This window comes from Camelina sativa, chromosome 5, assembly GCF_000633955.1.
Source record: "Camelina sativa cultivar DH55 chromosome 5, Cs, whole genome shotgun sequence".
NCBI classification, from domain to species: Eukaryota; Viridiplantae; Streptophyta; class Magnoliopsida; order Brassicales; family Brassicaceae; genus Camelina; species Camelina sativa.
Genome location: NC_025689.1, coordinates 472,604 through 496,538, shown reverse-complemented (window position 1 = coordinate 496,538; position 23,935 = coordinate 472,604). Strand labels below are relative to the sequence as shown.

The following is a 23,935-nucleotide window of genomic DNA, read 5'->3' as shown; positions in this document are numbered from 1 at the left end:
TTTTCCATTTTAACAAAAAAAATTATTTACTTGATCTACCAAAAAATATTTTTTTTTCTATTTGTGGTTTTGTGTTATTCGTTGAATAATTTTTAAATCATAGTGTAAGTTTTCTTCGTTTCTCTTTAATGAATGAAGAAACTATTTTATATTTCATCTACTGATTTCTTATATTTTTTTTGTGTCAAAAAAAAGAAACTACTAGTGAACATAAAAAAGTTGTTTGTCGTGATTTTAAAAGCTCCAAAAGAAACAGAATTTTATTGGTTGGATTTATGAATCTACTACTACTGAAATTGATTATGCTTCTGGTGAATTCCAGTCGTTGGATGCAATACCTCAACGGTTGAGATCTGCGGTAGTTGGTGATAGAGAATGACATTTACCAGTTCCTTCTTATTTGCATCTTCTTCTTTTTTTTGGGGACTACCGGTGCGGTCAATCACCAACCCCCCAGCCGGTTTCTTCAGCTTGACGGCATAGAATTATAACCCATGAGTCAGCACGTCACGATAACCAAATAAGTACTTTCTTTTTCGCCTCAAAGTCAGTAAAGAAACAACCAACCAAACCGTATCCTAAACCGAATATGATGTGTATAACCCGGGAATTTGACATTGAACCATGTCGTTGTGACAGACAGGTGCATACGGTTGGTGTGATTACTTTGATTGATTAGTGGGTTTTTTAGCTCACCAGTCACCACATAATCATGACTTAATTCAAGTCCTCAATTTATAGCTCACCGTTTTTTTAGTTCCAAGTTTATGATATTTTCATTAATGTAGCAAGTAACAAGATTAAGATGTTTGACTCTTTTAACACACAAAACCATATTTTAGGCCTAAAATTAAATTACCGATTATCTTTTCTTGAACCGATCCAATACATCAAATGTAACACCCAAGGATAAGCATAAGCTTCGCATTACATCAAAAGACACAAAATAAGTTTATGATCCTTAGACTTGGTTCATCACATGTGCAAAATCATTTCCTACTACCACCTCGTTTCTAACTTGTATTTTCCCCGCAAAAGGCTCATCACTGTCCATCTTCCTGAGAGAGAGCAAAAGACAAAAGGATTTGCGTTACTAGATAAAGAGTTTTGCACTTCCTCTTCGCCAAGCACCGCGAAGTGGCAATCCACCGGGAGAGTTCTGGCTCCTTTTTGAGTTCTCGTTCTTTGACTCTGCTTCAGGCTCCGGATTAGAATTCCTAATATCTAGTACTGCTGCCATTGATTTCTCGCCTAAACGTGTCCTCAGAAACTTTGAAGTTTTCTTACGTTGGTTGTCTGTGTTACCTCCTAATCCAACCCCAGCAGATGAAGCCGTCACTTTTGTTTTGCCTTTATCTGAGCGGTATGCATCCTTGTCTTTGTCTTCATCCTGAGACTTGTCAGATAATTGCAACTTCCTCATTGTATCCACAAACCTATCTCCCTTGGAGTCACTGCTACTTTCAACCTTCACAGCTTTCCCTTTATTTCCTCCTCTCAAGCACGCATTGTGGGTATCAATGAGTTCCTTCTGCCTCTGAGGGTCAGGGCATAATCTAGCCAAGTCTACAACTAAGTGAGACAAACCATAACCATTCACATATTCCAAGTAAGTTCTTGCATCGATGGTACCATGACGATACTTTCCTGATGTATCCTTGAAGGCCATGAATAACTCTTCGTCGTGTCCAAGGCTGGCACGTATTTTTTCAACCAAACTTTTATTGTCAGGCTGTACATCAGAAGAAACACCTTGTGCTACGAGGATGTTCGCTGCATTTCCATTGGTGGATGGTGACCTGCGATTTTGCGCAGCGGAAATTGGAGAATCAGACTGAGAAGGCTGCTCCAGTGACCTTGTATTAGACATTTTAGGGGTTGAAGACGAGTGATGGTTATTCCTCTTCGCATTGCCGGAACTCAGCGAAGAACCAGATGAGCAGCCACCAACTGTTGTGTGTTCATTACGAGCACCCTGTGGAATTGCGGAAGCAAGTGTTCTAGTAATTTCAACTCTTCCATGGTTCCTAGAATGGGACTGAGGATAAGAAGCACCAGAAGATTGTACACTGTTTGTAATCGATGCTTGTGTCGGGCCTCGGTTTAACGCTGGCCAAGCTCGAGAAGAACCAGAAGTTGCACTTCTATTTGTTTGATGTCTTAGACGAGCAGTCATGGTGTTACCAAGTAATCTCTCTGAGTTCTGTCCAAACCTTGATGGGCCTCGGTTTGCTTGCGCAGAGAGTGGAGGAAAAGAATATTCTCCAAGACGTGAACCTCCAGAGCTCCCCACATGTTGAAGATGAGTACTACCGTCGTTAATGGCATAAGATGCTTGAGATTCCAGAGCTGCAAAACTAGGCTCGCGATAGGATGACCGGCGTCTTCGACGGTGACTGTTCTGGTATTGGAAACTGGCTTGTATCTGAAACAAGCAAACCATATATTAAAACAATCAAGCAAACCAAAAGATAGAAAACAGAAATAACTTAACAAAAGTTGTACTCTGAAAATGATACATGCCTCTAGTGATGTGCTTTGTTGAGACCGAGACATACGACCTCCATGATCAATAGAATTATGCCTCTACAAACAAATCCAAGTGATCCTTTAAGCATCATTGTGTTTCACCATAGAGAAAAACATAAGAAACAGTGATAATAAAAGAAAAGTTGTTTACTTTCAACTCAGCTTCGAATTGGAAAACCATGAACTTCTTAGCAAGGCAGGCTTCGTCTTCACATAGGAAATGGTCAGTTCGGAAATGAACCTGTAGCAAAAACAAGTGAGGAACATAAACCGTCAAGGAGTCAGAACCCAATGCAGGAACAACATAGCATAAGATTACATCCATACCTCCAAATTATCATAGTTGCCATAATATTCATATTGTCCCGGCTTCAGCCTGCATAGCCAAATTGAAGCAAATGAAATCATTTCGAGGTCAATCAAATTCATAACTCCCACAAATACAAAATTTCATTTACCTTTGGCAGATGTGACAAGTGTAGTGCTCTCTAGACATATGAGTGTAAAGCTCATTATCACCATAGAATGGACGCTTACAGAACTCACACATAGGATGACCAGTGAAACCTCCTCTTTCACTCTCATCTCCATCAACTTCCGAGTCACCACTACTTACATGCTGATTCAGCTGTGCCTTAGTAAACAACTTCTGCTCACAAATGAATACCTATCAAAACAAAAGCATCAAACTTTATCATGAGAAATCATTAGCAGAGAGAGATATCTTACACACCTAATAAGAGGTTTTTAATTTCACGATCCTAACCTTACGACCTACAAGACATAAACTGCACATATGCAACTTGTGCTGATGACTCAAATGATCTTTCAACTGCTCAACGCTCTTAAACTTCAAACGATGTTTAGGTCCTTTCTTAGGTTGGCTCTTCTTTGTCTCGTCACAGGAAGTACAAGAGAGTCTGCACATTGCCTTAACCTTGATGTACTGATTCAAGTCATCAAAGAAAACTTTGGTTTCTTCATGATACCAGAAAGATCCTACACGACCTTCCTTTGGTTCTGATGAAAACGTAGTCGAGAAATCACCAATCGTCTTGGTATAATCACCCAAAGCCTACAAACGATACTGTAAATGTGACCCAAGAGATTCCCAGCAGTAAAGTTACAAACTTTTAAGTGACAGATTTAAAAAAAAACCTAACCTTTGTAGCGTAGACGGTGGGGCAATCGGTTTTGCAGATACAACAGCGAGTATCACTGAAAATGAAGCGAAGACGAACGACGCAAGTTGAGCAAACCTCTCTGTGACCACAAGATCCGTAAGCAACCCATTCGAGACTCTCCGCACAAACGGCGCAACTATCATCCATGGATTTGATTACACTCTTACACCTGTGTTTTGTTTGTTTTGGTCTCCTTTCCTTTTGATGAAATCACTGTAAGGAAACCCAGAAAACACCACCAGAGAGAGAGAGAGACTGCTGAGAAAAAGTTAATAAAGAGACTTAAGACAAAACATATCGTATGAATAAATATAACTAATAAGAAGTGAATAACAACTTGGGGTTGTAGCTCAAATGGTAGAGCGCTCGCTTTGCATGCGAGAGGCACGGGGTTCGATCCCCCGCAGCTCCAATTTTATTTTTAAGCACGACCTTTCTCAGGCCCAATAGATAATTCAACTAAAGCCCAAATCTTGCTTAATTTAAGACCCATTTACATTTTTTTCAAAAGAAGGGTAAATAGGTAATTTAAAATGGCGAACTCCTCCAAAAAAACCCTAGTTTCTCAAACTCTCTCACCCTTTATTTCATTTCACCACAGAGAAAACATTAGAAACTTTTCTTCCGCCGTTTGGCTTAAAAGAGCGAGAGAGAAGCAAAAAAGAAGAAGATGCAGATCTTCGTGAAAACCCTAACGGGGAAGACGATCACACTCGAGGTGGAGTCATCTGACACCATCGACAATGTGAAGGCGAAGATCCAAGACAAGGAAGGAATCCCACCGGACCAGCAGCGATTGATTTTCGCCGGAAAGCAGCTCGAGGACGGACGTACTTTAGCGGACTACAACATCCAGAAGGAATCAACGCTTCACCTTGTTCTTCGTCTACGTGGAGGTGCCAAGAAGAGGAAGAAGAAGACTTACACCAAACCTAAGAAGATCAAGCACAAGCATAGGAAGGTCAAGCTCGCTGTTCTCCAATTTTACAAGGTTGATGGATCTGGAAAAGTTCAGCGTCTGAGGAAGGAGTGCCCTAACGCTACCTGTGGTGCTGGGACTTTCATGGCTAGCCATTTTGATCGCCACTACTGTGGTAAGTGTGGTCTCACTTACGTTTACCAGAAAGAAGAAGCTCAGGAATGATGAATTTGAATTCTCATCTCTCTTAAGGCTATCTTTTGAATTCGATACTGCTTTTTTGATTTTGATTTTGGAACTGCTTTGTTTTGTTGTTATGGATCTTTATGTTGAACATCTTTGGTTCTGAATTTCATATTTAGGTCTTTTTGTTATGGATTTAATTCTCTACTCTTATTCCAATTGCTTTCAAATCACACAATCAAATCTTCAGATTACAGATATATCTGAGTTTGGTTCTATGAATAGATTAGGATTATGGTTTTACAAAAGCATTTGGGAATAGATAGGTGAAGCATGAGTTCTTGGCTATTACGATTGCTGCATATGCTCCATAGCAAGGGATGTGAACAATTGCCATGCACAAGTACCTGAGAGATTAGGTTCTGATGTTAGTTTATAAGATAAATTTGATTAGATAAGATTGTGGAAGGTGAATACCATATTGGAGCCCATGGCCTATCGAGCTCGAGGAATGGGTATGGCCACCTGAGAATAGATTGTTTACATTATATATCTTATAAAATGCTTTGCTTTGTTTAGATTAAGATTGGATTGGTTGCGATAAGTGTGGTTATAGTTCAATGCTTACCAAGTGAAGCCACATGCGTGGATTATCCATTGGAAAACAACGTAGAGACAACTCCATAGCACGAAATATCCAATTCTAAACCAAGGGAAGGGCTGAAAAATCAGAACAAAACCTATTATGATAGGCTTTTTTCTTAATAAGAATCTCTTGTTTTGGTTAGTTTCAATTTTACTTACAAGGCTATTTAGAACTGTTTCAAGCAGGAGAAATCCTGCATTTGCCGTGTGCATGCAAATCATTAACTGGTTAAACATACATACATTTGATAAGTTGTTTGATGTTGGAGTAGTTAATTTTTAATCTAAGGCTGAAATGCTCTTACTGTGTTTAACCCGAAGTGAGTATTTGAGAGGAAAGGAACTATAACTATCCAAAACACAATGTCCGTCAGCACTACAGCCCCTGCACTTGTCTGCAATGCAAACTGGACTTATCAATTATTTTGTATGAATTTTGTATAATGCAAAATGTTGAGTCTCTGTTGACATTAACCTGAAAAATTGTCTGCATGAAGTAACCATAAACCACTAATCTTTCCCTGAATTCAACCCGGACCTTTTCTACAACCGCATCTTCACCAGTTTCAAGTGTTAGCTCTTTATTAGAATATATCAAGCAACCATATACCGAAGCTACAATACCCATCTGCAGGAGCATAAAACAAAAATCCGGATTTATGTAACACTCTCTTATTCCAGAAAGCGTTAAGCTGTTACGACGTACGTACCGCAAAGTAGATGATCACAAGCATGAAAGTCCATCTGTCACAAAACCAAATGAACAATTCGGATCTGATTACAATCAAAATTTTTGGGTTGCAACACTAAAAGTAAAAGAAGAAGGTTCACTCTGTGTAGTAGACGAAAATGCTTGCGTCCCACTTGATGACGTCCCAAGCCAGTAAAGCAGCCATGGAGAGAAAAGAGGTCGAACGAGTGAAGAGAAGCCAGCCTGGATGCAACCTTCTCCAGCAACTGGCCCATAACCGAGCCGAACCAAGCCTCTTCGATTTATACAGAAGTAACAAGCTACCGTGGGCCGTAACATCAATTCCTAAGGAGCCTCGTTCTCTTCGCAATAGAAGCCACAAGGACGTCACGATCGTAGCAGCGACTATCGCAAAGCAGATGAAGTCATACCAGTAAAGGATCAGTGCCATGATTTGATAATTATAATAAAAAGAAATTAGTTGGTTAGTCTCCTTGGAAGAGCAATATTGTTTATGCATGGAGTGGAGTTTTTGGCAGGTGGGCTTGTTTTTTGAAGCGAGACGACCAGCTGTTGTGATCGTTTGTTACTCGTGTTAATTGACAGTTAGATAAAAATAAGGACGCATGTGAGCATATTCATGATTTTTATACACTGTATAATTTAGGAATTGATAAAATATGAAAGCAAAATCCAAAAAAAAAAAAAAAACACGCAAGGCTAAAACTAACTATGTAAAATGTATTGTTTTGACTTGATTTAGTACAAATTACTATCTTACATAACTAATTGCGCATTGTATATTTCTTCATCTTTTTTTATAACTGCTTATATACCAAAAGGTCTTAAAAATGCAAAAGTCCCCACTTTTAATCAACAACATTGTACGTATACGTATGCAAATATTCACAATCCAGTATAAACGTAGATGAAGCACACTTGCCTGAGTCCCGACATTGAGGCCTTGAGGGATTACAAAAGATTTATAATACACGGTAATATAATGTCGAGCCGATTTTATATATATATGTATAATACACTTGAATTATAACCAAGAGTTGCATTTCACAGTTAATCGCTTGTTACCTCTTTACTCAATGTTTTCTTTTTTTTTTGAGGTCGATAACTTGCACACATTTTATAACAGTGTGGTTACAACTACAAACCGACCACTTGGCTCGTTGTCCTAGTTAATACTTAAAACTCTTTTCAAAAAGAAAAAGAAAACTCCATTTAAACGCATTAATCATTAATGTACGTACTATCCTCCACTCCTCCCTATTTCACTTCAAGTGATTGTTGATCTTTCACTATTTACAACTCATTAATTTGAAGTATTTAATAATAATTCATGGTCAGAGAATTAATGGAGGATTTTATATGTTAAATGATACTAACAGAGAGGTAAAAAGATCGTCTCGGGACTCACATAATCTTTTAAACTTCCCGTTAAGATTATTATTAGATAAACCGTCCGATCTCTCACAGTTGTTGCAACGTAATGAAATCAAACGGTCCAAATCTCTTGACCGTTCTCAGAGGTAACTTTTTCCAATATTAGAAAATAAATAACCATCGAGGATAAAAGGAAACTTTCGATCTTTATAAAATTATAACGAAAGAACCTACATTAGCCTTCTTCTTCTTCTTTCTTCAGGTTGGCGAGACCAGATTCCTCAGGTTGTTTCTTTTCTTGTTCTGTTTGTACTAGGTTTATTTTTTCTATTGGGGGAAAACACCAATAGCCAAATTTTGATAGGAGAGTTAAAGGAGGTTGTGAATTTGGATGGTAAATCACTATAGCAGAGTCTTCTTGTTTCTTTTGTTTATACATAATAATATGTTGTAGTCCCTGAAAGAATGAAGTTTGTTGGATGTGCTGAAACTTGAAAGAGGCCGAGTTATTGCATGCTTGTACACAGCCAAGACGTTTAGCTTGTGTCTTGGTTTTATCTAACATGGCTTCTCTGCTTTTATGCCTTTTCAGGGAACCAATGAATCTCCTGATCATCACAGATCTTGTATATCCGTGTTTCTGGTTCCAGTCAAGAGAGTTCTAGAGTAAGTTCATCTTTCAATTAAAAGCTCTGTGCTTTAGTTTGTCTTCTTCCTATGTTGTATCTTTGGAATGATTGATTTTTTAGACTTTTTCTTTCTTTATTTCCTCTGCCAGTTACAGATTCTTGCCACTGGATCACTACTCGGGGGAAGATTTGATCATGAAGCCAGACACACAAGGATTAGTATCCAACTCCTTCCAAAGACTCATCTACATCATGAGATACACATTCAGTATTCGTGACTCATCATCCCTATTGTAACTCCATCTGCCAAAACCAATCTCAGCAAGTAACATTTTGCATCATCATAATCTTTCACCAGCTCGATCTAACTATTGTTTCTATATATATGTTTGTTATTTCTTCTCACAAAGCTAAAGTTTTTATTTCTTTCATTTGACAGAACTCGATCTATTGGAACTTCGAGCACTTGTGATATCGTTTTGGTAGCTCAAATCATCACATAGTCCAAAGCAAAGACCTGCAAAAAGCTCTTAATTCGACAATCAAGTTGGTGAGCTTTGTTAGCTTTGTTATCTCTCTTTCACTGAGTTTATTATATTTTTGGGGAAATAGGGGAATTCATATTTCAGCTTCTTAGACCAACATGCAAATTTTTAATAGGAGTTAAAGGTTGGATGAGCCAAGACGGAGGAGGTCGAATTATTGCTTTTGCACAGCCAAGATATTTGTTTTTCATCCATATCACACAAGCTCTACGTGGTATACAGTATTTTGCTTTCTTAGTTTCCTTTTTCAAAAAAAAAAGTTTGACTTCTTTTAACAAAGGTTTTCACTATTTTTTCTTAGATTTTTGTTCACAAAATGATTTCACATTGAAGTGTTAAATTTTAATACGTTGAAAAACAAACCGGATTTAGCATCCCATCCCATCATTACGGGTCCGTAAGCTTGGTGTCATAAGTTCAATTTGTATATACGTATTTAAATTTAACACTTAAAAGATTTTTTTCAACTATTTTTGAAAAAGACATTTAAAAACAAAAATCTTTAATATTATAAATAAATATTTTCAAATTTAAATATTTTTCAACTACTTTTAAAAATATATTATAAATAAATATTTTCAAACTTAAGTGTTAAATTTAAATATGTTGAAAACAAACCGGACTTAGCATCCCGTCCCATCTTAACGGGTCTGTAAGTTTGGTGTCATAAGTTCAACATGTATAGGTATTTAAATTTAACACTTAAAAGAACTACTTTTTAAAAAAGACATTTAAAAACAAAAATCTTTAATATCTTAAAAATATATATTTTCAAACTTAAATATTTTTCAACTACTTTTTAAAAATATATAATAAATAATTATTTTCAAACTTAAGTGTTAAATTTGAATATGTTGAAAACAAACCGGACTTAGCATTCCGTCCCATCTTAACAGGTCAGTAAGTTTGGTGTCATAAGTTCAACATGTATAGGTATTTAAGTTTAACACTTAAAAGAACTACTTTAAAAAAAAAGACATTTAAAAACAAAAAAATTTAATATCTTAAAAGTATATATTTTCAAACTTAAATCTTTTTCAACTACTTTTTAAAAATATATTATAAATAATTATTTTCAAACTTAAGTGTTAAATTTGAATATATTGAAAACAAATCGGACTTAGCATCTCGTCCCATCTTAAAGGGTCTGTAAGTTTGGTGTCATAAGTTCAACATGTATAGGTATTTAAATTTATCACTTAAAAGAACTACTTTTTTAAAAAGACATTTAAAAACAAAAATCTTTAATATCTTAAAAGTATATATTTTCAAACTTAAATCTTTTTCAACTACTTTTTTAAAATATATTATAAATAATTATTTTCAAACTTAAGTGTTAAATTTGAATATGTTGAAAACAAACCAGACTTAGCATCCCGTCCCATCTTAACGGATCTGTAAGTTTGGTGTCATAAGTTCAACATGTATAGGTATTTAAATTTAACACTTAAAAGAACTACTTTAAAAACAAAGACATTTAAAAACAAAAATCTTTAATATCTTAAAAATATATATTTTCAAACTTAAATATTTTTCAACTACTTTTTAAAAATATATAATAAATAATTATTTTCAAACTTAAGTGTTAAATTTGAATATGTTGAAAACAAACCGGACTTAGCATTCCGTCCCATCTTAACAGGTCAGTAAGTTTGGTGTCATAAGTTCAACATGTATAGGTATTTAAGTTTAACACTTAAAAGAACTACTTTAAAAAAAAAGACATTTAAAAACAAAAAAATTTAATATCTTAAAAGTATATATTTTCAAACTTAAATCTTTTTCAACTACTTTTTAAAAATATATTATAAATAATTATTTTCAAACTTAAGTGTTAAATTTGAATATATTGAAAACAAATCGGACTTAGCATCTCGTCCCATCTTAAAGGGTCTGTAAGTTTGGTGTCATAAGTTCAACATGTATAGGTATTTAAATTTATCACTTAAAAGAACTACTTTTTTAAAAAGACATTTAAAAACAAAAATCTTTAATATCTTAAAAGTATATATTTTCAAACTTAAATCTTTTTCAACTACTTTTTTAAAATATATTATAAATAATTATTTTCAAACTTAAGTGTTAAATTTGAATATGTTGAAAACAAACCGGACTTAGCATCCCGTCCCATCTTAACGGATCTGTAAGTTTGGTGTCATAAGTTCAACATGTATAGGTATTTAAATTTAACACTTAAAAGAACTACTTTTTAAAAAAGACATTTAAAAACAAAAATCTTTAATATCTTAAAAATATATATTTTCAAACTTAAATATTTTTCAACTACTTTTTAAAAATATATAATAAATAATTATTTTCAAACTTAAGTGTTAAATTTGAATATGTTGAAAACAAACCGGACTTAGCATCCCGTCCCATCTTAACAGGTCTGTAAGTTTGGTGTCATAAGTTCAACATGTATAGGTATTTAAATTTAACACTTAAAAGAACTACTTTTAAAAAAAGACATTTAAAAACAAAAATAATTAATATCTTAAAAGTATATATTTTCAAACTTAAATCTTTTTCAACTACTTTTTAAAAATATATTATAAATAATTATTTTCAAACTTAAGTGTTAAATTTGAATATGTTGAAAACAAACCGGACTTAGCATCCCGTCCCATCTTAACAGGTCTGTAAGTTTGGTGTCATAAGTTCAACATGTATAGGTATTTAAATTTAACACTTAAAAGAACTACTTTTTAAAAAAGACATTTAAAAACAAAAATCTTTAATATCTTAAAAATATATATTTTCAAACTTAAATATTTTTCAACTACTTTTTAAAAATATATAATAAATAATTATTTTCAAACTTAAGTGTTAAATTTGAATATGTTGAAAACAAACCGGACTTAGCATCCCGTCCCATCTTAACAGGTCTGTAAGTTTGGTGTCATAAGTTCAACATGTATAGGTATTTAAATTTAACACTTAAAAGAACTACTTTTAAAAAAAGACATTTAAAAACAAAAAAAATTAATATCTTAAAAGTATATATTTTCAAACTTAAATCTTTTTCAACTACTTTTAAAAATATATTTTAAATAATTATTTTCAAACTTAAGTGTTAAATTTGAATATGTTGAAAACAAATCGGACTTAGCATCTCGTCCCATCTTAAAGGGTTGTAAGTTTGGTGTCATAAGTTCAACATGTATAGGTATTTAAATTTATCACTTAAAAGAACTACTTTTTTAAAAAGACATTTAAAAACAAAAATCTTTAATATCTTAAAAGTTTATATTTTCAAACTTAAATCTTTTTCAACTACTTTTTTAAAATATATTATAAATAATTATTTTCAAACTTAAGTGTTAAATTTGAATATGTTGAAAACAAACCGGACTTAGCATCCCGTCCCATCTTAACGGATCTGTAAGTTTAGTGTCATAAATTCAACATGTATAGGTATTTAAATATAACACTTAAAAGAACTACTTTTTAAAAAAGACATTTAAAAACAAAAATCTTTAATATCTTAAAAGTATATATTTTCAAACTTAAATCTTTTTCAACTACTTTTAAAAATATATTTTAAATAATTATTTTCAAACTTAAGTGTTAAATTTGAATATGTTGAAAACAAACCGGACTTAGCATCCCGTCCCATCTTAACGGGTCTGTAAGTTTAGTGTCATAAATTCAACATGTATAGGTATTTAAATATAACACTTAAAAGAACTACTTTTTAAAAAAGACATTTAAAAACAAAAATCTTTAATATCTTAAAAGTATATATTTTCAAACTTAAATCTTTTTCAACTACTTTTAAAAATATATTTTAAATAATTATTTTCAAACTTAAGTGTTAAATTTGAATATGTTGAAAACAAACCGGACTTAGCATCCCGTCCCATCTTAACGGGTCTGTAAGTTTGGTGTCAGAAGTTCAACATGTATAGGTATTTAAATTTAACACTTAAAAGAACTACTTTTTAAAAAAGACATTTAAAAACAAAAATCTTTAATATCTTAAAAGTATATATTTTCAAGCTTAAATCTTTTAAAAATATCATAAATTAACTATTATAATTTATAAATTCTTTTCATATTTTATTTATTTAATAACTGGCAAATGAGATAATTTTTTACTAAAAATGACATTAAAAACGAAAATGATGACAATTAAACTAAAACAAAAAAATTAATCTAGAATAACAACTATTTTGAGTAACATATTAGAATTAATGGTGATCATCACTAAAACTAGAGATATATCTCCTATATTTTCTCCTTTTATTATTATTTTAGTAAATTGATGAAAATGCTCTAGCGATATATGGATGAAAAAAATAAAAAATAAACTAACGGACAATACAATTACTGCTAGTTTTATTTGTGTTTTATGAATAAACAACCACTAATCCGGTCTTGTAGTTTGTTGAGTTATAATTTGACTTACATTTTTTAGATTGTTTTGTAAAATTATTAAATCAGTGCATTTTGAATTATGAAAATGTTAAAAAAAAGTATTTTTAAAAAGGAATATCTGAAAAAGACATTATTAACAAATTCTCATTTTATTTTTATATATAATGACGCTTTTGTGAAAATGGGAATAATAGAATATGGAATTATTCGCCAATTTATTTCTTTCACATGGGCTTGACGACGCTATAACCACCGTCGACAGCCAGGTTTTGGCCGCTAACGTAAGCAGAATCATCAGAAGCCAGAAACAAAGCTGCCTCTGCCACGTGGCGGGCCTTAAGCACAACACTCTTAAGAATCGCCGTCGCGGCGCAATAGTCCTCCACCATCTTCGCCGTTTCCTCGTCAACGCTGTTGAGCGCCGTGGCCACCCCATACGGTGCAACACCGTTGACTCTAATCCCGTACTTTCCCAGCCCGCCACAAGCAGATCTCATCAGCCCGAGAAGTGCATGCTTCGACGCCGTGTACGCATGAGGTCCCACACCACTGATCTCCGAAGAGACGCTCGTCGTACATACGATAGACCCACGCGTGCCCTTCTCCACCATGGCACGTGCCGCGTGTTTGATAAACGCAGCCGCACCACGAACGTTGACCGCCATGGTTCGGTCAAACAGCTCGAGGTCCAAGTCAAGAAAGCTTCCGTGCTGTTCCATAACGCCGGCGTTACTAAAAAGAACGTCTAGCTTTCCGTGTTTCTCTACGGTGAACTTAACGGCGTTCTCCACCTCCGTTTCGTTTGTTATATCGCAACGGTAAAAAGTAGCTCTCTCATCCTCGATCGAAGCGGCTACGTTTTGACCAAGCTCTTCTTGTAAGTCAACGATGATCACCTTAGCTCCGTGGTCCGTGAACAGCCTAACCGCTTCAGCTCCAATCCCGCTAGCTCCACCTGTTATAATTGCGATTTTGCCTTCCAACCTGATCTCATACATATAAACGAACGTTGTAGTTACGCAAATATATCAGTAAAACACATACATATATTGGAGCCATGCACCTACCTAAGTCCTGACATTGTTGAATGATTTCAAACGGAAACACAGAGATAGAAAGAGAGAATTGTATATATAGACACTTGAAGGAGTGACTGACTCGATCGATATATATACACACCATGCTGTTTCTATTTATTGACTATTTCTTTTTCTGATAAACTACATTTTGAGTTTTTGTTTATAATGTTAGACTTTTCTTCTTTCTTATTTTTGGACTGCTAGCTGTCAAAAAAAGAAAAGGACTACACAACTACCGTTGAAGATTTTCGACACGATCTTATAATTTTTTAACATTTAATCATTTATATTACTATAATTATAAGTTCTTGTTGAAACCTTCAATGGACAATTAAAAGGCTACACAATAACACAACTATACTTATGATGTAGCCTTTCCCAAAAAAGAATTGAACATAATGAATTTTGAGTGAGTGGAACTTTTTTCGAGAAAAAATATACGATGCTTGACTAAGTTCATGAATTTAAAATTTTATTTTAATAATGTAAGTATCCACATCATCTACAATTGACTACAGTAATTATTATATTCACTATTGAAAAAGCTATGTAAAAAAGAGCAAAAAGGCTTAAGACCATCATCTCCATAGCATATTTTAATATGTAGGTGTCTACAAATTAGAAGGATGTCTTTATAATTTAATGACTCTTTATATTTAATTATTAATATTTTGTAATTGTAATTTTTTAATATTTATAAAGACACACTCAATGGAGGTCCTCTAATATAAATATGAAAACAGAGAGGCTCGAAGCAGAGTAGAAAAGCCCATCAGGCCACTATTGATCTAATTAAGCTTGTATTTGCTTATGTAATTATCCTCGAGATGCGCACGTTGTTGGATAATGAATGTTTCCATATAAAATTACAACATCCACATTTCAAGGAAATTTGCAACCTCAGAAACTTCCAAATCCCCATGTCTCTACAATTTTTAAGTGAAGTCAACTTTTGACCCAATTACTATAAAGAAACATTTCATCATAGGACCTTTGTGGCCAACTTGTATAGTAATCTACGGCTTAACCACCGAGTAACCGCCGTCAACGGCCAGGTTCTGTCCGCTAACGTAAGCCGACTCATCAGATGCTAAAAACAAAGCAGCCTCTGCCACGTGACGAGCTTTCAACACAATGCCCTTTAGATTCGCTGACGCTAACGTGTTCTCCTCCACCACGTTTGCCTCTATCTTGAAGCCATTACAAACCAACGGTGTTGCAACCCCAAACGGAGCAACACCGTTTACTCTTATCCCGTATTGTCCTAATCCACCAGAAGCTGATTTGATCAAACCCAATAGCCCATGCTTCGACGCCGTGTACCTATAATTGATCTCACATTTAATAAATTGACAATAAAACTAAATATATCAAATAAATCGTGGCAACATGACCATGTTTTGCTACTAATGATAACATTGCATGGTCTTGTTGTCACGATCTAGCTAATAGTATATAACACGTATTGTTTATCAGGTTCGTAACAGAAATTTTATAAGTAAAATAGTTAGTACCCGTGTGGTGCCGTTCCGGAGATCTCAGCTGCGACACTAGTCGTGCAGACGATGGAGCCGCGCGTGCCTTTCTCCACCATGGCACGTGCCGCGTGCTTGATGAATGCGGCTGCACCGCGAAGGTTAACGGCGAATATACGGTCCAACTCGTCTAGATTTAGGTCGAGGATGCTCGCAAACGGCTCTATAACGCCGGCGTTACTAAACAGAACGTCAAGCTTCCCGTGTTTATGGACGGTGAACTTAACAGCGTTTTCAACTTCCGTCTCGTTGGTGACATCGCAGTGATAGTAACTCGCTTTGCCTCCTCCGATCGAAGCGGCAAGGTTTTGACCAAGCTCGTCTTGTACGTCAACAATGACGACTCGAGCGCCGTGTTCTGTAAATAACCTGACGGACTCAGCCCCAATCCCGCTTGCTCCGCCCGTAATAATAACGATTTTGCCATCCAATCTGCAAAGAAACAAATCTTTATTAGAAAATTACGTAAAACGTACTGTTTAAAACTTTAGCATACATGTTATGAGAGATGAGGAAATTGCCTATTTCCAGACATTATTGTTGAGACGTTTTGGAAAATTTTGGAAGAATATCGCTACGCAGAACCATGTGTGGATGTATGATATTTATACATGAATACAATATATGTAAAAAAGTCAACTCTATCGTGCCATGTGGGTTTCACTTTTTTGTTTAATGGCTCAAGAATTCGTTTGACCTCTGAATTATGCACCGTAATAATAATAATTTACACTTGTTCATAATTAAAATTTTAATAGTTATATCAACTCTATGTAATTGCTTGAAGTGGGCTTTTATTGCTTGTCAACTAAAAGTAAGGGATTACTCAGATTTTGCATATATAGTTAAGTTCCCTCAACATTCTTATAATGTTCCTCGTATGAAAATGGTGTAAAAGTAATAATATATGCATACACATTTAAGAATGAAAATCATAATTTTGATACGGAATATTATTATATTTAACAACTAACTAAAAATCTAAAAGCAGCTTTCGTCAATAGCTTTATAGCTGAAAACAACGATCCTATTGGTATGAAAAAAGAATTGAAGATCTTGATCATATGGAATATGATATAGTCAACAACTAAAACACTTCTATTAATAAAAGGGAAACAAATAACCAATATTTTGACTGAATATCATTCTGGAGAATTTTTCTTGTTTCACAAAGACTGTCACTTTACAATTCCAATGTGTTTTTTACATTAAATTTTCTAATTTACCCTTTATTCTTAAAGCTCATTTTCATTGAATTTAAACCATTAATCACTTATTAAATAGGAGTAAACATGTATAATTATATCTTTTCTTAATTTGTGTGCATTGTGTCAAAATGACACTCTTTGTGAAACAGAGGGAATATACAGTTTCAAATAGGCCTAACGACGCAAAAACCACCATCCACTGCTACGTTCTGACCACTGATATAAGCCGAATCATCAGAAGCAAGAAACAGAGCAGCTTCTGCCACGTGACGAGCCTTCAACACAACACCTTTAAGAATCCCTTTAGCTTCGCAATACCCCTCAACCTGCTTCGCCGTCTCCTCGTCGTGGCTAGTCATCCCCGTGGCTACCGCAAACGGTGCGACGCCGTTTATTCTTATCCCGTGTGTCCCTAAATCGCCACAAACCGATTTAATCAGCCCAACGAGCCCATGCTTCGACGCCGTGTACTCATGAGATCCCTGACCACCAACCTCCGCCGTAACGCTGGTCGTACAAACGATGGAACCACGCGTGCCTTTCTCCACCATGGCACGTGCCGCGTGTTTGATAAACACAGCCGCTCCACGAACGTTCACCGCCATTGTTCGGTCGAACTTTTCGAGATCCAAGTCGAGTATGCTTGCCGGCGTTTCCACGACGCCCGGTTGGCTAAACAGAATGACACCGGCGTTACTAAACAGAACGTCTAGCTTTCCGTGTTTTTCGACGGTGAACTTAACGGCGTTCTCCACCTCTGTTTCGTTCGAAACATCGCAACGGTAAAAACTTGCTCTGTCGCTACCCATTGAAACGACAACGTTTTGACCTAGCTCTTCTTGCACGTCAACCATGACCACTTTAGCTCCGTGGTCAGCGAACAGCCTAGCGGATTCGGCTCCGATCCCGCTGGCTCCGCCTGTTATAATCACGATTTTGCCATCCAATCTTCTGCATTCACACAAAGTAGATAAATTAGATTAACTAATCAAATATGTGTGTCAGAGAGAAATTAAGTACTTACTTGCTTCCCGACATTATTGATTCACAGTTATACTCGGAGATATCACACCTTGATCAGGCTAGTATTAGTATTTATACACTTAAAGAAGCATCCGCGGATTATGCTATGCACTAGGGTATCTAAGTAAGGTATAGATTGTAAAATGTTTTGACCGAATCTATGTATTTTAAAGTTTTATCTTAATATGTGTATTACAAACAAAGAAAAGCATCATATTTATCTGAGTGTTCAATGTATCCATATAAGCCTTTACTCTGTAATAAGTCTCACTTTCCTCACAATTGTCTACCATTTTAAAGAAAATAATATTGATCATTCTACTTACTTACTTAATCAGAGTAAATATGATAACATATATCATTAAAAAAAAACATTCAATGGCTAACCAAAAGGCAAAATAAACAACACTTAAGCATGGTTTAAGTAGAAAAATTAATCGAAGTCACGAGAGTTAAACTAAAGTAAATAAATTAAGAAGTGACAGTGGAAACTAGCCAAAACTAGCCAAAACTAAATCATATTACTTGCAAGCCTATGATTTGCTTGCTTGGCCTTCCTTGTTGCCGGCTTTTTTACTATATCTTTTATATATGGAACATGTTAAAATATCAAATACAAATATATATAAATATCAAGATTCATTGGGTAAGAATCTCCATGAATTTTTTTTAAAGAACCCTGATATATTGTTATACTATGCATTTGGTAAACATTGCAAAAGTTTCAATAAATTTATGAAACAATAATGATCTGATAGTTTGCTCTGATTTTGCTCTTTCAAATTGGTTAAGCTTTTGAAACAATGGTTATTGCCTAGTCAAAGAGACAATCTTCAGGCTCAGTTGGTTAACCATCTAGGTGTTGGAATCCTCTATCGGGTCATCCTTCACCATATCTGGAAAAAATGATGAAGAATATAATAACAATTGTTTCGATGTCCATAAAAAAAAAGTGACACATAGAAATCTGAATATAGATTATAGGATGTTAAATAAATTGATTATTTATATGAAAATGTCCAAAACGACATAGTCAATAAAATACATATAAGAAATATTTTAGGATTTTCTAAGAAACTAATTAACCATAGAATATTAAATAGAGACCATCTGTATTGCTACAAACTTTCAGAGTTTCTTAATATATATTATTTTGATAATTTTAGTATAATATTGTTATTTATTTAAAGATCAAATCATACAAAGAAAATTTCACCATTAATAATCGGTCACCTGTCCTAAAACCTATCTGGAGAACCATTTCTCACATTCTCTTATCTTTAAAATTCATTTGAGATTTTTTTTTTAAAATTGATCTACAGATTTGATTTTTTTTTTTTAAAAATATAAGATAGTTTTTGAAATCAAAAATAAATTACTAAACAAATAACATATAAATTTAACTAGTATTTATAAATAATAGAACAAAAATACATAATACATTTTAAAAAATTAAATTAAAAATTAAATCACACATAAACTTTGTTTAAATCTTAAAATCAAATTTTTGTAGCCATTTTCCATGTATTACGGTAAGTTAAAAAAATATAGGACTGATAAGACTGATAAAAAATCACTGATTTTCATTTAGAGCTGGCTTAGAGTTGCCGTGTGTTACAACTTGTAACTTACAAGGTGCGTACTATACTTTTTTAATTTATGGTTAATAAACTAAGTATAAAAGTTTTACTTCAGATTTACCTATTAGCATACGTAATTGCTTACATAATATATATAACTTATACTATAAGCGAGCTTTTACATGGTGTAAACAACCATTAAGAAAGAAAAAAAAAACCCCAAACTAAACATCCAAATTCGATTTGTCATCATAAACTTTACAAATGGATGAGTACTACAGAAACATATATATACACACGAAACAAGTAACTGCTTACACAAAAATGCGAGCCGTTATATAATTAAGGTTACATACATCTGATTCAAATATGTAATCAACCAAGAAACAAACAAAAGGCAGCGTTTATTGGTCGTCATCATCATCATCATCATATTTTCCAACTGTTTTATTCAACCTTCCAATAAGCTCCTCAAGCTATGAAACGCATCCGCCGTCAAACTACAACACCGTTGCTTCTCCATAGCCGTGGTCGCTACCGCCACATCATGGACCGAGGACAAACAAACTACAACAACAGTTAAGTTATCAAACGTGTTTAGCCTTAAAGCCTCCATCACAAGTTCTCTAGCACATCTCATTGGATCATCGTGACGTCTTAATCCCCTTCGGACAATACTAACAGCTTCTTGACTCGTCAAAACATCCCAAACCCCGTCGCATCCGATTATCAGAAACTCATCTTCTTCTGTTAGATCTATCAGTTTGATCTCTGGCTCTGCGATCAGTGGAGATTGTGAGCCTTGTGGTAGTTTCATGTCCCAATCACCAAGAGCTCGAGTGACAGACAAAATGCCGTTTAAGTAACCGTCATCTATGAAACCGCCACATGCTTCCACTCTTCTTCTTTCCGGTAAGTAGATTGGTCTGTGGTCTTGAGACATGTCTATGGCTTCACCGTTCCTACAGAGAACTGCTCTGCAATCTCCAGCATTTGCCACCATCAAATGTCTGCATACAAAAGGGAAAAACAAAAATTAGTCCATCAGAAAAGAAAACAATCTGATATTAACTTTGCATTGTTCGAGTTGAGCACACCACATACCTTCCCAAAATAAGGGCAGCAAGAGCCGTGGTACCAGAAGAGGAGCCAATGCTATGGTCCTCTGCTAAATCAAGATCAGCCTGAAGAAACGCATTCCTCAAAGAACTCTTGACTTGTTCGACATAAATACTGTTCACTTCCGATGTTTGTGGGAACTTATGGTCTTCAAAGAATAGTCTAACGGCGTTTTTTCTTACATAAGCTGCTGCTTCTGATCCTCCATGGCCATCAAAAACCTATATGGAAGATGCAAAGAAGCAAATAAATTGGCTGATCTGCTTAATAGGACCAAAATGACACACAAAAAATATATGCAATAGAACAAAAGGAGGCGACAATGCAATACCGCATAGAAAGCACTTGGCTTTGGCAACTCATAAAGAGATTTAACTCTAGAAGAAAGATCGTCTATGCAAATGTGTTCGTCTTCCATGAATCTCCTAGGCCCAATATCAGCATAGCTCCCGGATCGGATAACAGGAGCATAAAAGGAAACGCTAGAACTGCTATCTTCATCATCATCATCCAGAACTGAGTCACCACATTTTAAACCCTGTAAGCAAATAGTATATCTTCAGTCAGTTAGCTCCCAAAACTAAGCACAAGTGGGGAAAAGAAAACAAGATAAAAAATGATTGGAACCGCTCCTTAACATATATATACAGAGACACAACTCTCAAAACAGAGTAGTTAAGACTCTTTTGATTCCCCAAAGTCCCAAGCTTTTTCACGATTGGTCGCTAAATTCCAACTAACAATTCAGACTTCACCACCTAAAACTACGAAACCTGAAACGAATCAACTCAGATTCCTCGTTTCTATAAAAGACATCTTCTTTGATGAACCTAATTGGAGTCCTCTTCAAAATCCAAAATCAAAACTTTTAATGGGAAACACTTACAGAAAGAGAAGTCGATAAGTCGGCGGAGACTGACGCCGCCGGACGACGGATACCTAGACTCGGCGAGGAAACTGGTGATTTCACGGCGGAGAAACCGTCAAAATCTTGAACCTCGGTTGGTGCTCCGAACAATTTGACATCGAGAACAACAGGCAAACTCTGTTTTAACAAAATCTCTGCTTCAGCCACCATCTTCACATCAAATACTTTGATTGTTTTCTCTTAATTTACTTCGCTGCGTGCGTGCGTCACTTTGGTGTTGGAATCGAAAATTTCAAAGTTGCGTGCTTTATGTTCTTTTTAGTTTTTCTCTTCGTGGACGAAAAATTTGAGACGTCTGTGCTTCTTCTCATATATACATATACGATTTGATGATTGATAGATAATACTACAAGTGTGGGTGACCGGTCACCTGTGGCTACAGGTTAACCGGGAAAACACGTGGCGTTTTTTAAGTTAGTGATGTGGATTACAACGGTGAAAACAAGGCACTTACTGATGATACGTGTCGCGTTTTGGCTTCGACGCGCCTTGCTTTCGAGGAAATGACGGAAACACCCCACCGTTTAATAACTAACTTTGGCTGACTCTTATTTGGATTCTTCAGTGGTGTGTTTGGAAATTAAATTTGTTTTCTCGGGGTAGTTTTGGAATGTGATTAAACCGACCAGAATCTGAAGATGTCTACTCGTGTTCACACTTTGAGTTTACGTGACTTGTTCGAGAAGTAGGAAACTTACTTGTCGGAATTGCCCCTCAAGTTATTCTTTATTGATGGATAAAGGTAAGTTATAAGTTGTTGCTATAATATTCCAAAACATGCTCAAATCATGTCACTTAAAATCGTTTTAGTGATAGATGAGTCATCTGATCTCTGTTTTAGAATATAGTAGCCGCCTCGTGATATCGTGAATATACTAACACTACTTTTTTATAGCTGGCAATGACAATTAGTTACTTTTGTTTTAGTAAACTTCCATCACGATCGATGCTAAGAATCCATCGCCTAATCAATACTACTAGCTAGAAAGCAACGTGTTTCACGAAAATTCTAAGGGGGTGTATTGAAACCATTATTTTGGAAGATTTGATGGGATTTAGAAAATTTGGAATTTTGAAAGATTTTAGGGAAGTTGATATGATTTATTGTAAAATTCTTTCAAATCCCACATAAAACCATGAGATTTGGATTTCTCTATTTTTAACTAAACAAATCCCACATAAATCCTCCAGAATCTCAAAAATCATTAAAATCCAAATCTACAAACTATTTTGAATAACAGTGGATTTTAAAGTAGATTTTTAAATCATCAGTTCAATAACAGTGGATTTTAATAGACTTTTTAAAATACATGATTGAATAACATAGGATTTGCAAGTTTCATACAAATCATTTAAAATGTCAAGTTGAATACACCCCTAATAGTCTAATAGAATTATGGAAAGCCAGAACTTGTCAAATTAATGTACAAACAATCCCACCCAAAAAAAACAGTTGATTGACACCAAACTCTTAATTGTTTAATTCGGGTGCGTCTTTTTCTATATACGATTTTGTATTTTTGTATATTATTTTCTATTTTTTGTTTTTCTATTATTTTTGTATGTTTTCTATATTTTTATGTCATAGATAACATTTTATAAAAATTTCTGTCTCTACAGAACGTAGACACTTAATACTTTAAGATGTTGAACAAACAAAAAAGAATACTTTAAGATAATACTAATAAATTATAAACGTACACAATATTTTCGTCAGTTTGTTTTTTAAAAATTGGTTTGAAACAAATGGAACTCTTTTTTTTTTTTGGGCAAAACAAATGGAATTTTATAATTCATAGTTTAATGGGCTTAATCCTTACAATAAAAAGGCACTCTTGGACATCATTAGCTAACCCAATGATAAAAGTCCATTACGGTAGGTAGTTTGGTTTTGTTCGTAGAACCATGGGCTACGATCAATTCCTTGAAGATTTCCTTCTGTCGTGTGGTTTATTAGACTTCAATGTATTTGTATCCATGGTTAGCACAATTTTTCTAGGACTTATTTGGTAGAGAGCCAAAATTTTGGTTAAACTGTAAAGAACACAAGATTGTAAAACCGTAAGAAGAAGGATTTTGTTAGTGTGTGATTTGAGATATCGGAATATTATGCTTTATGCATGCTGCATGCACAATATCGTGTTATCGCAAACAATGTAATTACATAATTTTTGTTACTATATAATCTTGTGAGAGATCTATGTTATGTAAAGAAAATCTATATATATTCTTTTTTTCTCGTATAAGAATGATCAAGTATATATATACTCAACAACACTAAATCAGTAAATTATATACGCTCTGGACCAAGACCAACAGGTTTTAATTTGTACGGTATCGTAGTTTATAGAACATGTGGATAATAG

The 23,935-nt window shown here is 34.6% G+C and overlaps 7 protein-coding genes and 1 non-coding gene across 9 annotated transcripts; 2 read left to right on the top strand and 6 right to left on the bottom strand.

Annotated features, from left to right (window-relative positions):
* Positions 839 to 3,957, bottom strand: LOC104784592 (E3 ubiquitin-protein ligase hel2-like). Its single transcript, XM_010509629.2, has 7 exons — positions 3,693 to 3,957; positions 3,296 to 3,604; positions 2,988 to 3,196; positions 2,857 to 2,905; positions 2,681 to 2,770; positions 2,524 to 2,586; positions 839 to 2,425 (listed from the first exon to the last, which is right to left on the bottom strand). The coding sequence occupies exons 1-7, from the start codon at positions 3,858 to 3,860 to the stop codon at positions 1,094 to 1,096; spliced, it is 2,220 nt and encodes a 739-aa protein (XP_010507931.1). The 5' UTR covers positions 3,861 to 3,957; the 3' UTR covers positions 839 to 1,093.
* TRNAA-UGC lies at positions 4,053 to 4,125 on the top strand. Its single transcript has one exon. It is a non-coding gene; the product is annotated as a tRNA-Ala (tRNA).
* On the top strand, positions 4,291 to 5,022 carry LOC104784590 (ubiquitin-40S ribosomal protein S27a-2-like). Its single transcript, XM_010509625.2, has one exon. The coding sequence runs from the start codon at positions 4,384 to 4,386 to the stop codon at positions 4,855 to 4,857; it is 474 nt and encodes a 157-aa protein (XP_010507927.1). The 5' UTR covers positions 4,291 to 4,383; the 3' UTR covers positions 4,858 to 5,022.
* LOC104784591 lies at positions 4,935 to 6,696 on the bottom strand. Of its 2 annotated transcripts, none has more exons than XM_010509626.2 (8): positions 6,292 to 6,696; positions 6,171 to 6,204; positions 5,936 to 6,088; positions 5,766 to 5,855; positions 5,620 to 5,685; positions 5,444 to 5,535; positions 5,293 to 5,340; positions 4,935 to 5,222 (listed from the first exon to the last, which is right to left on the bottom strand). In XM_010509626.2, exons 1-8 carry the CDS (start codon positions 6,669 to 6,671, stop codon positions 5,108 to 5,110), a joined length of 978 nt encoding a protein of 325 aa, XP_010507928.2. In that variant the 5' UTR covers positions 6,672 to 6,696; the 3' UTR covers positions 4,935 to 5,107. The 2 variants fall into 2 exon arrangements, with proteins under 2 accessions (XP_010507928.2, XP_010507929.2); XM_010509627.2 differs by having other exon boundaries at positions 5,131 to 5,222; positions 5,444 to 5,518; positions 6,292 to 6,680.
* On the bottom strand, positions 13,213 to 14,297 carry LOC104784587 (short-chain dehydrogenase reductase 3a-like). Its single transcript, XM_010509624.2, has 2 exons — positions 14,165 to 14,297; positions 13,213 to 14,081 (listed from the first exon to the last, which is right to left on the bottom strand). The coding sequence occupies exons 1-2, from the start codon at positions 14,176 to 14,178 to the stop codon at positions 13,322 to 13,324; spliced, it is 774 nt and encodes a 257-aa protein (XP_010507926.1). The 5' UTR covers positions 14,179 to 14,297; the 3' UTR covers positions 13,213 to 13,321.
* Positions 14,991 to 16,299, bottom strand: LOC104784586 (short-chain dehydrogenase reductase 3b-like). The gene is made up of 3 exons (XM_010509623.2): positions 16,233 to 16,299; positions 15,691 to 16,143; positions 14,991 to 15,499 (listed from the first exon to the last, which is right to left on the bottom strand). Exons 1-3 carry the CDS (start codon positions 16,244 to 16,246, stop codon positions 15,193 to 15,195), a joined length of 774 nt encoding a protein of 257 aa, XP_010507925.1. The 5' UTR covers positions 16,247 to 16,299; the 3' UTR covers positions 14,991 to 15,192.
* On the bottom strand, positions 16,985 to 17,899 carry LOC104784585 (short-chain dehydrogenase reductase 3a-like; the record flags this gene model as incomplete). Its single annotated transcript, XM_019245155.1, has 1 exon — positions 16,985 to 17,899. A coding segment is annotated over one exon (816 nt), but the record flags the coding sequence as incomplete, so codon positions are not given.
* LOC104784584 (probable protein phosphatase 2C 49) lies at positions 19,736 to 21,885 on the bottom strand. Its single transcript, XM_010509621.2, has 4 exons — positions 21,528 to 21,885; positions 20,973 to 21,179; positions 20,627 to 20,862; positions 19,736 to 20,532 (listed from the first exon to the last, which is right to left on the bottom strand). Exons 1-4 carry the CDS (start codon positions 21,717 to 21,719, stop codon positions 19,974 to 19,976), a joined length of 1,194 nt encoding a protein of 397 aa, XP_010507923.1. The 5' UTR covers positions 21,720 to 21,885; the 3' UTR covers positions 19,736 to 19,973.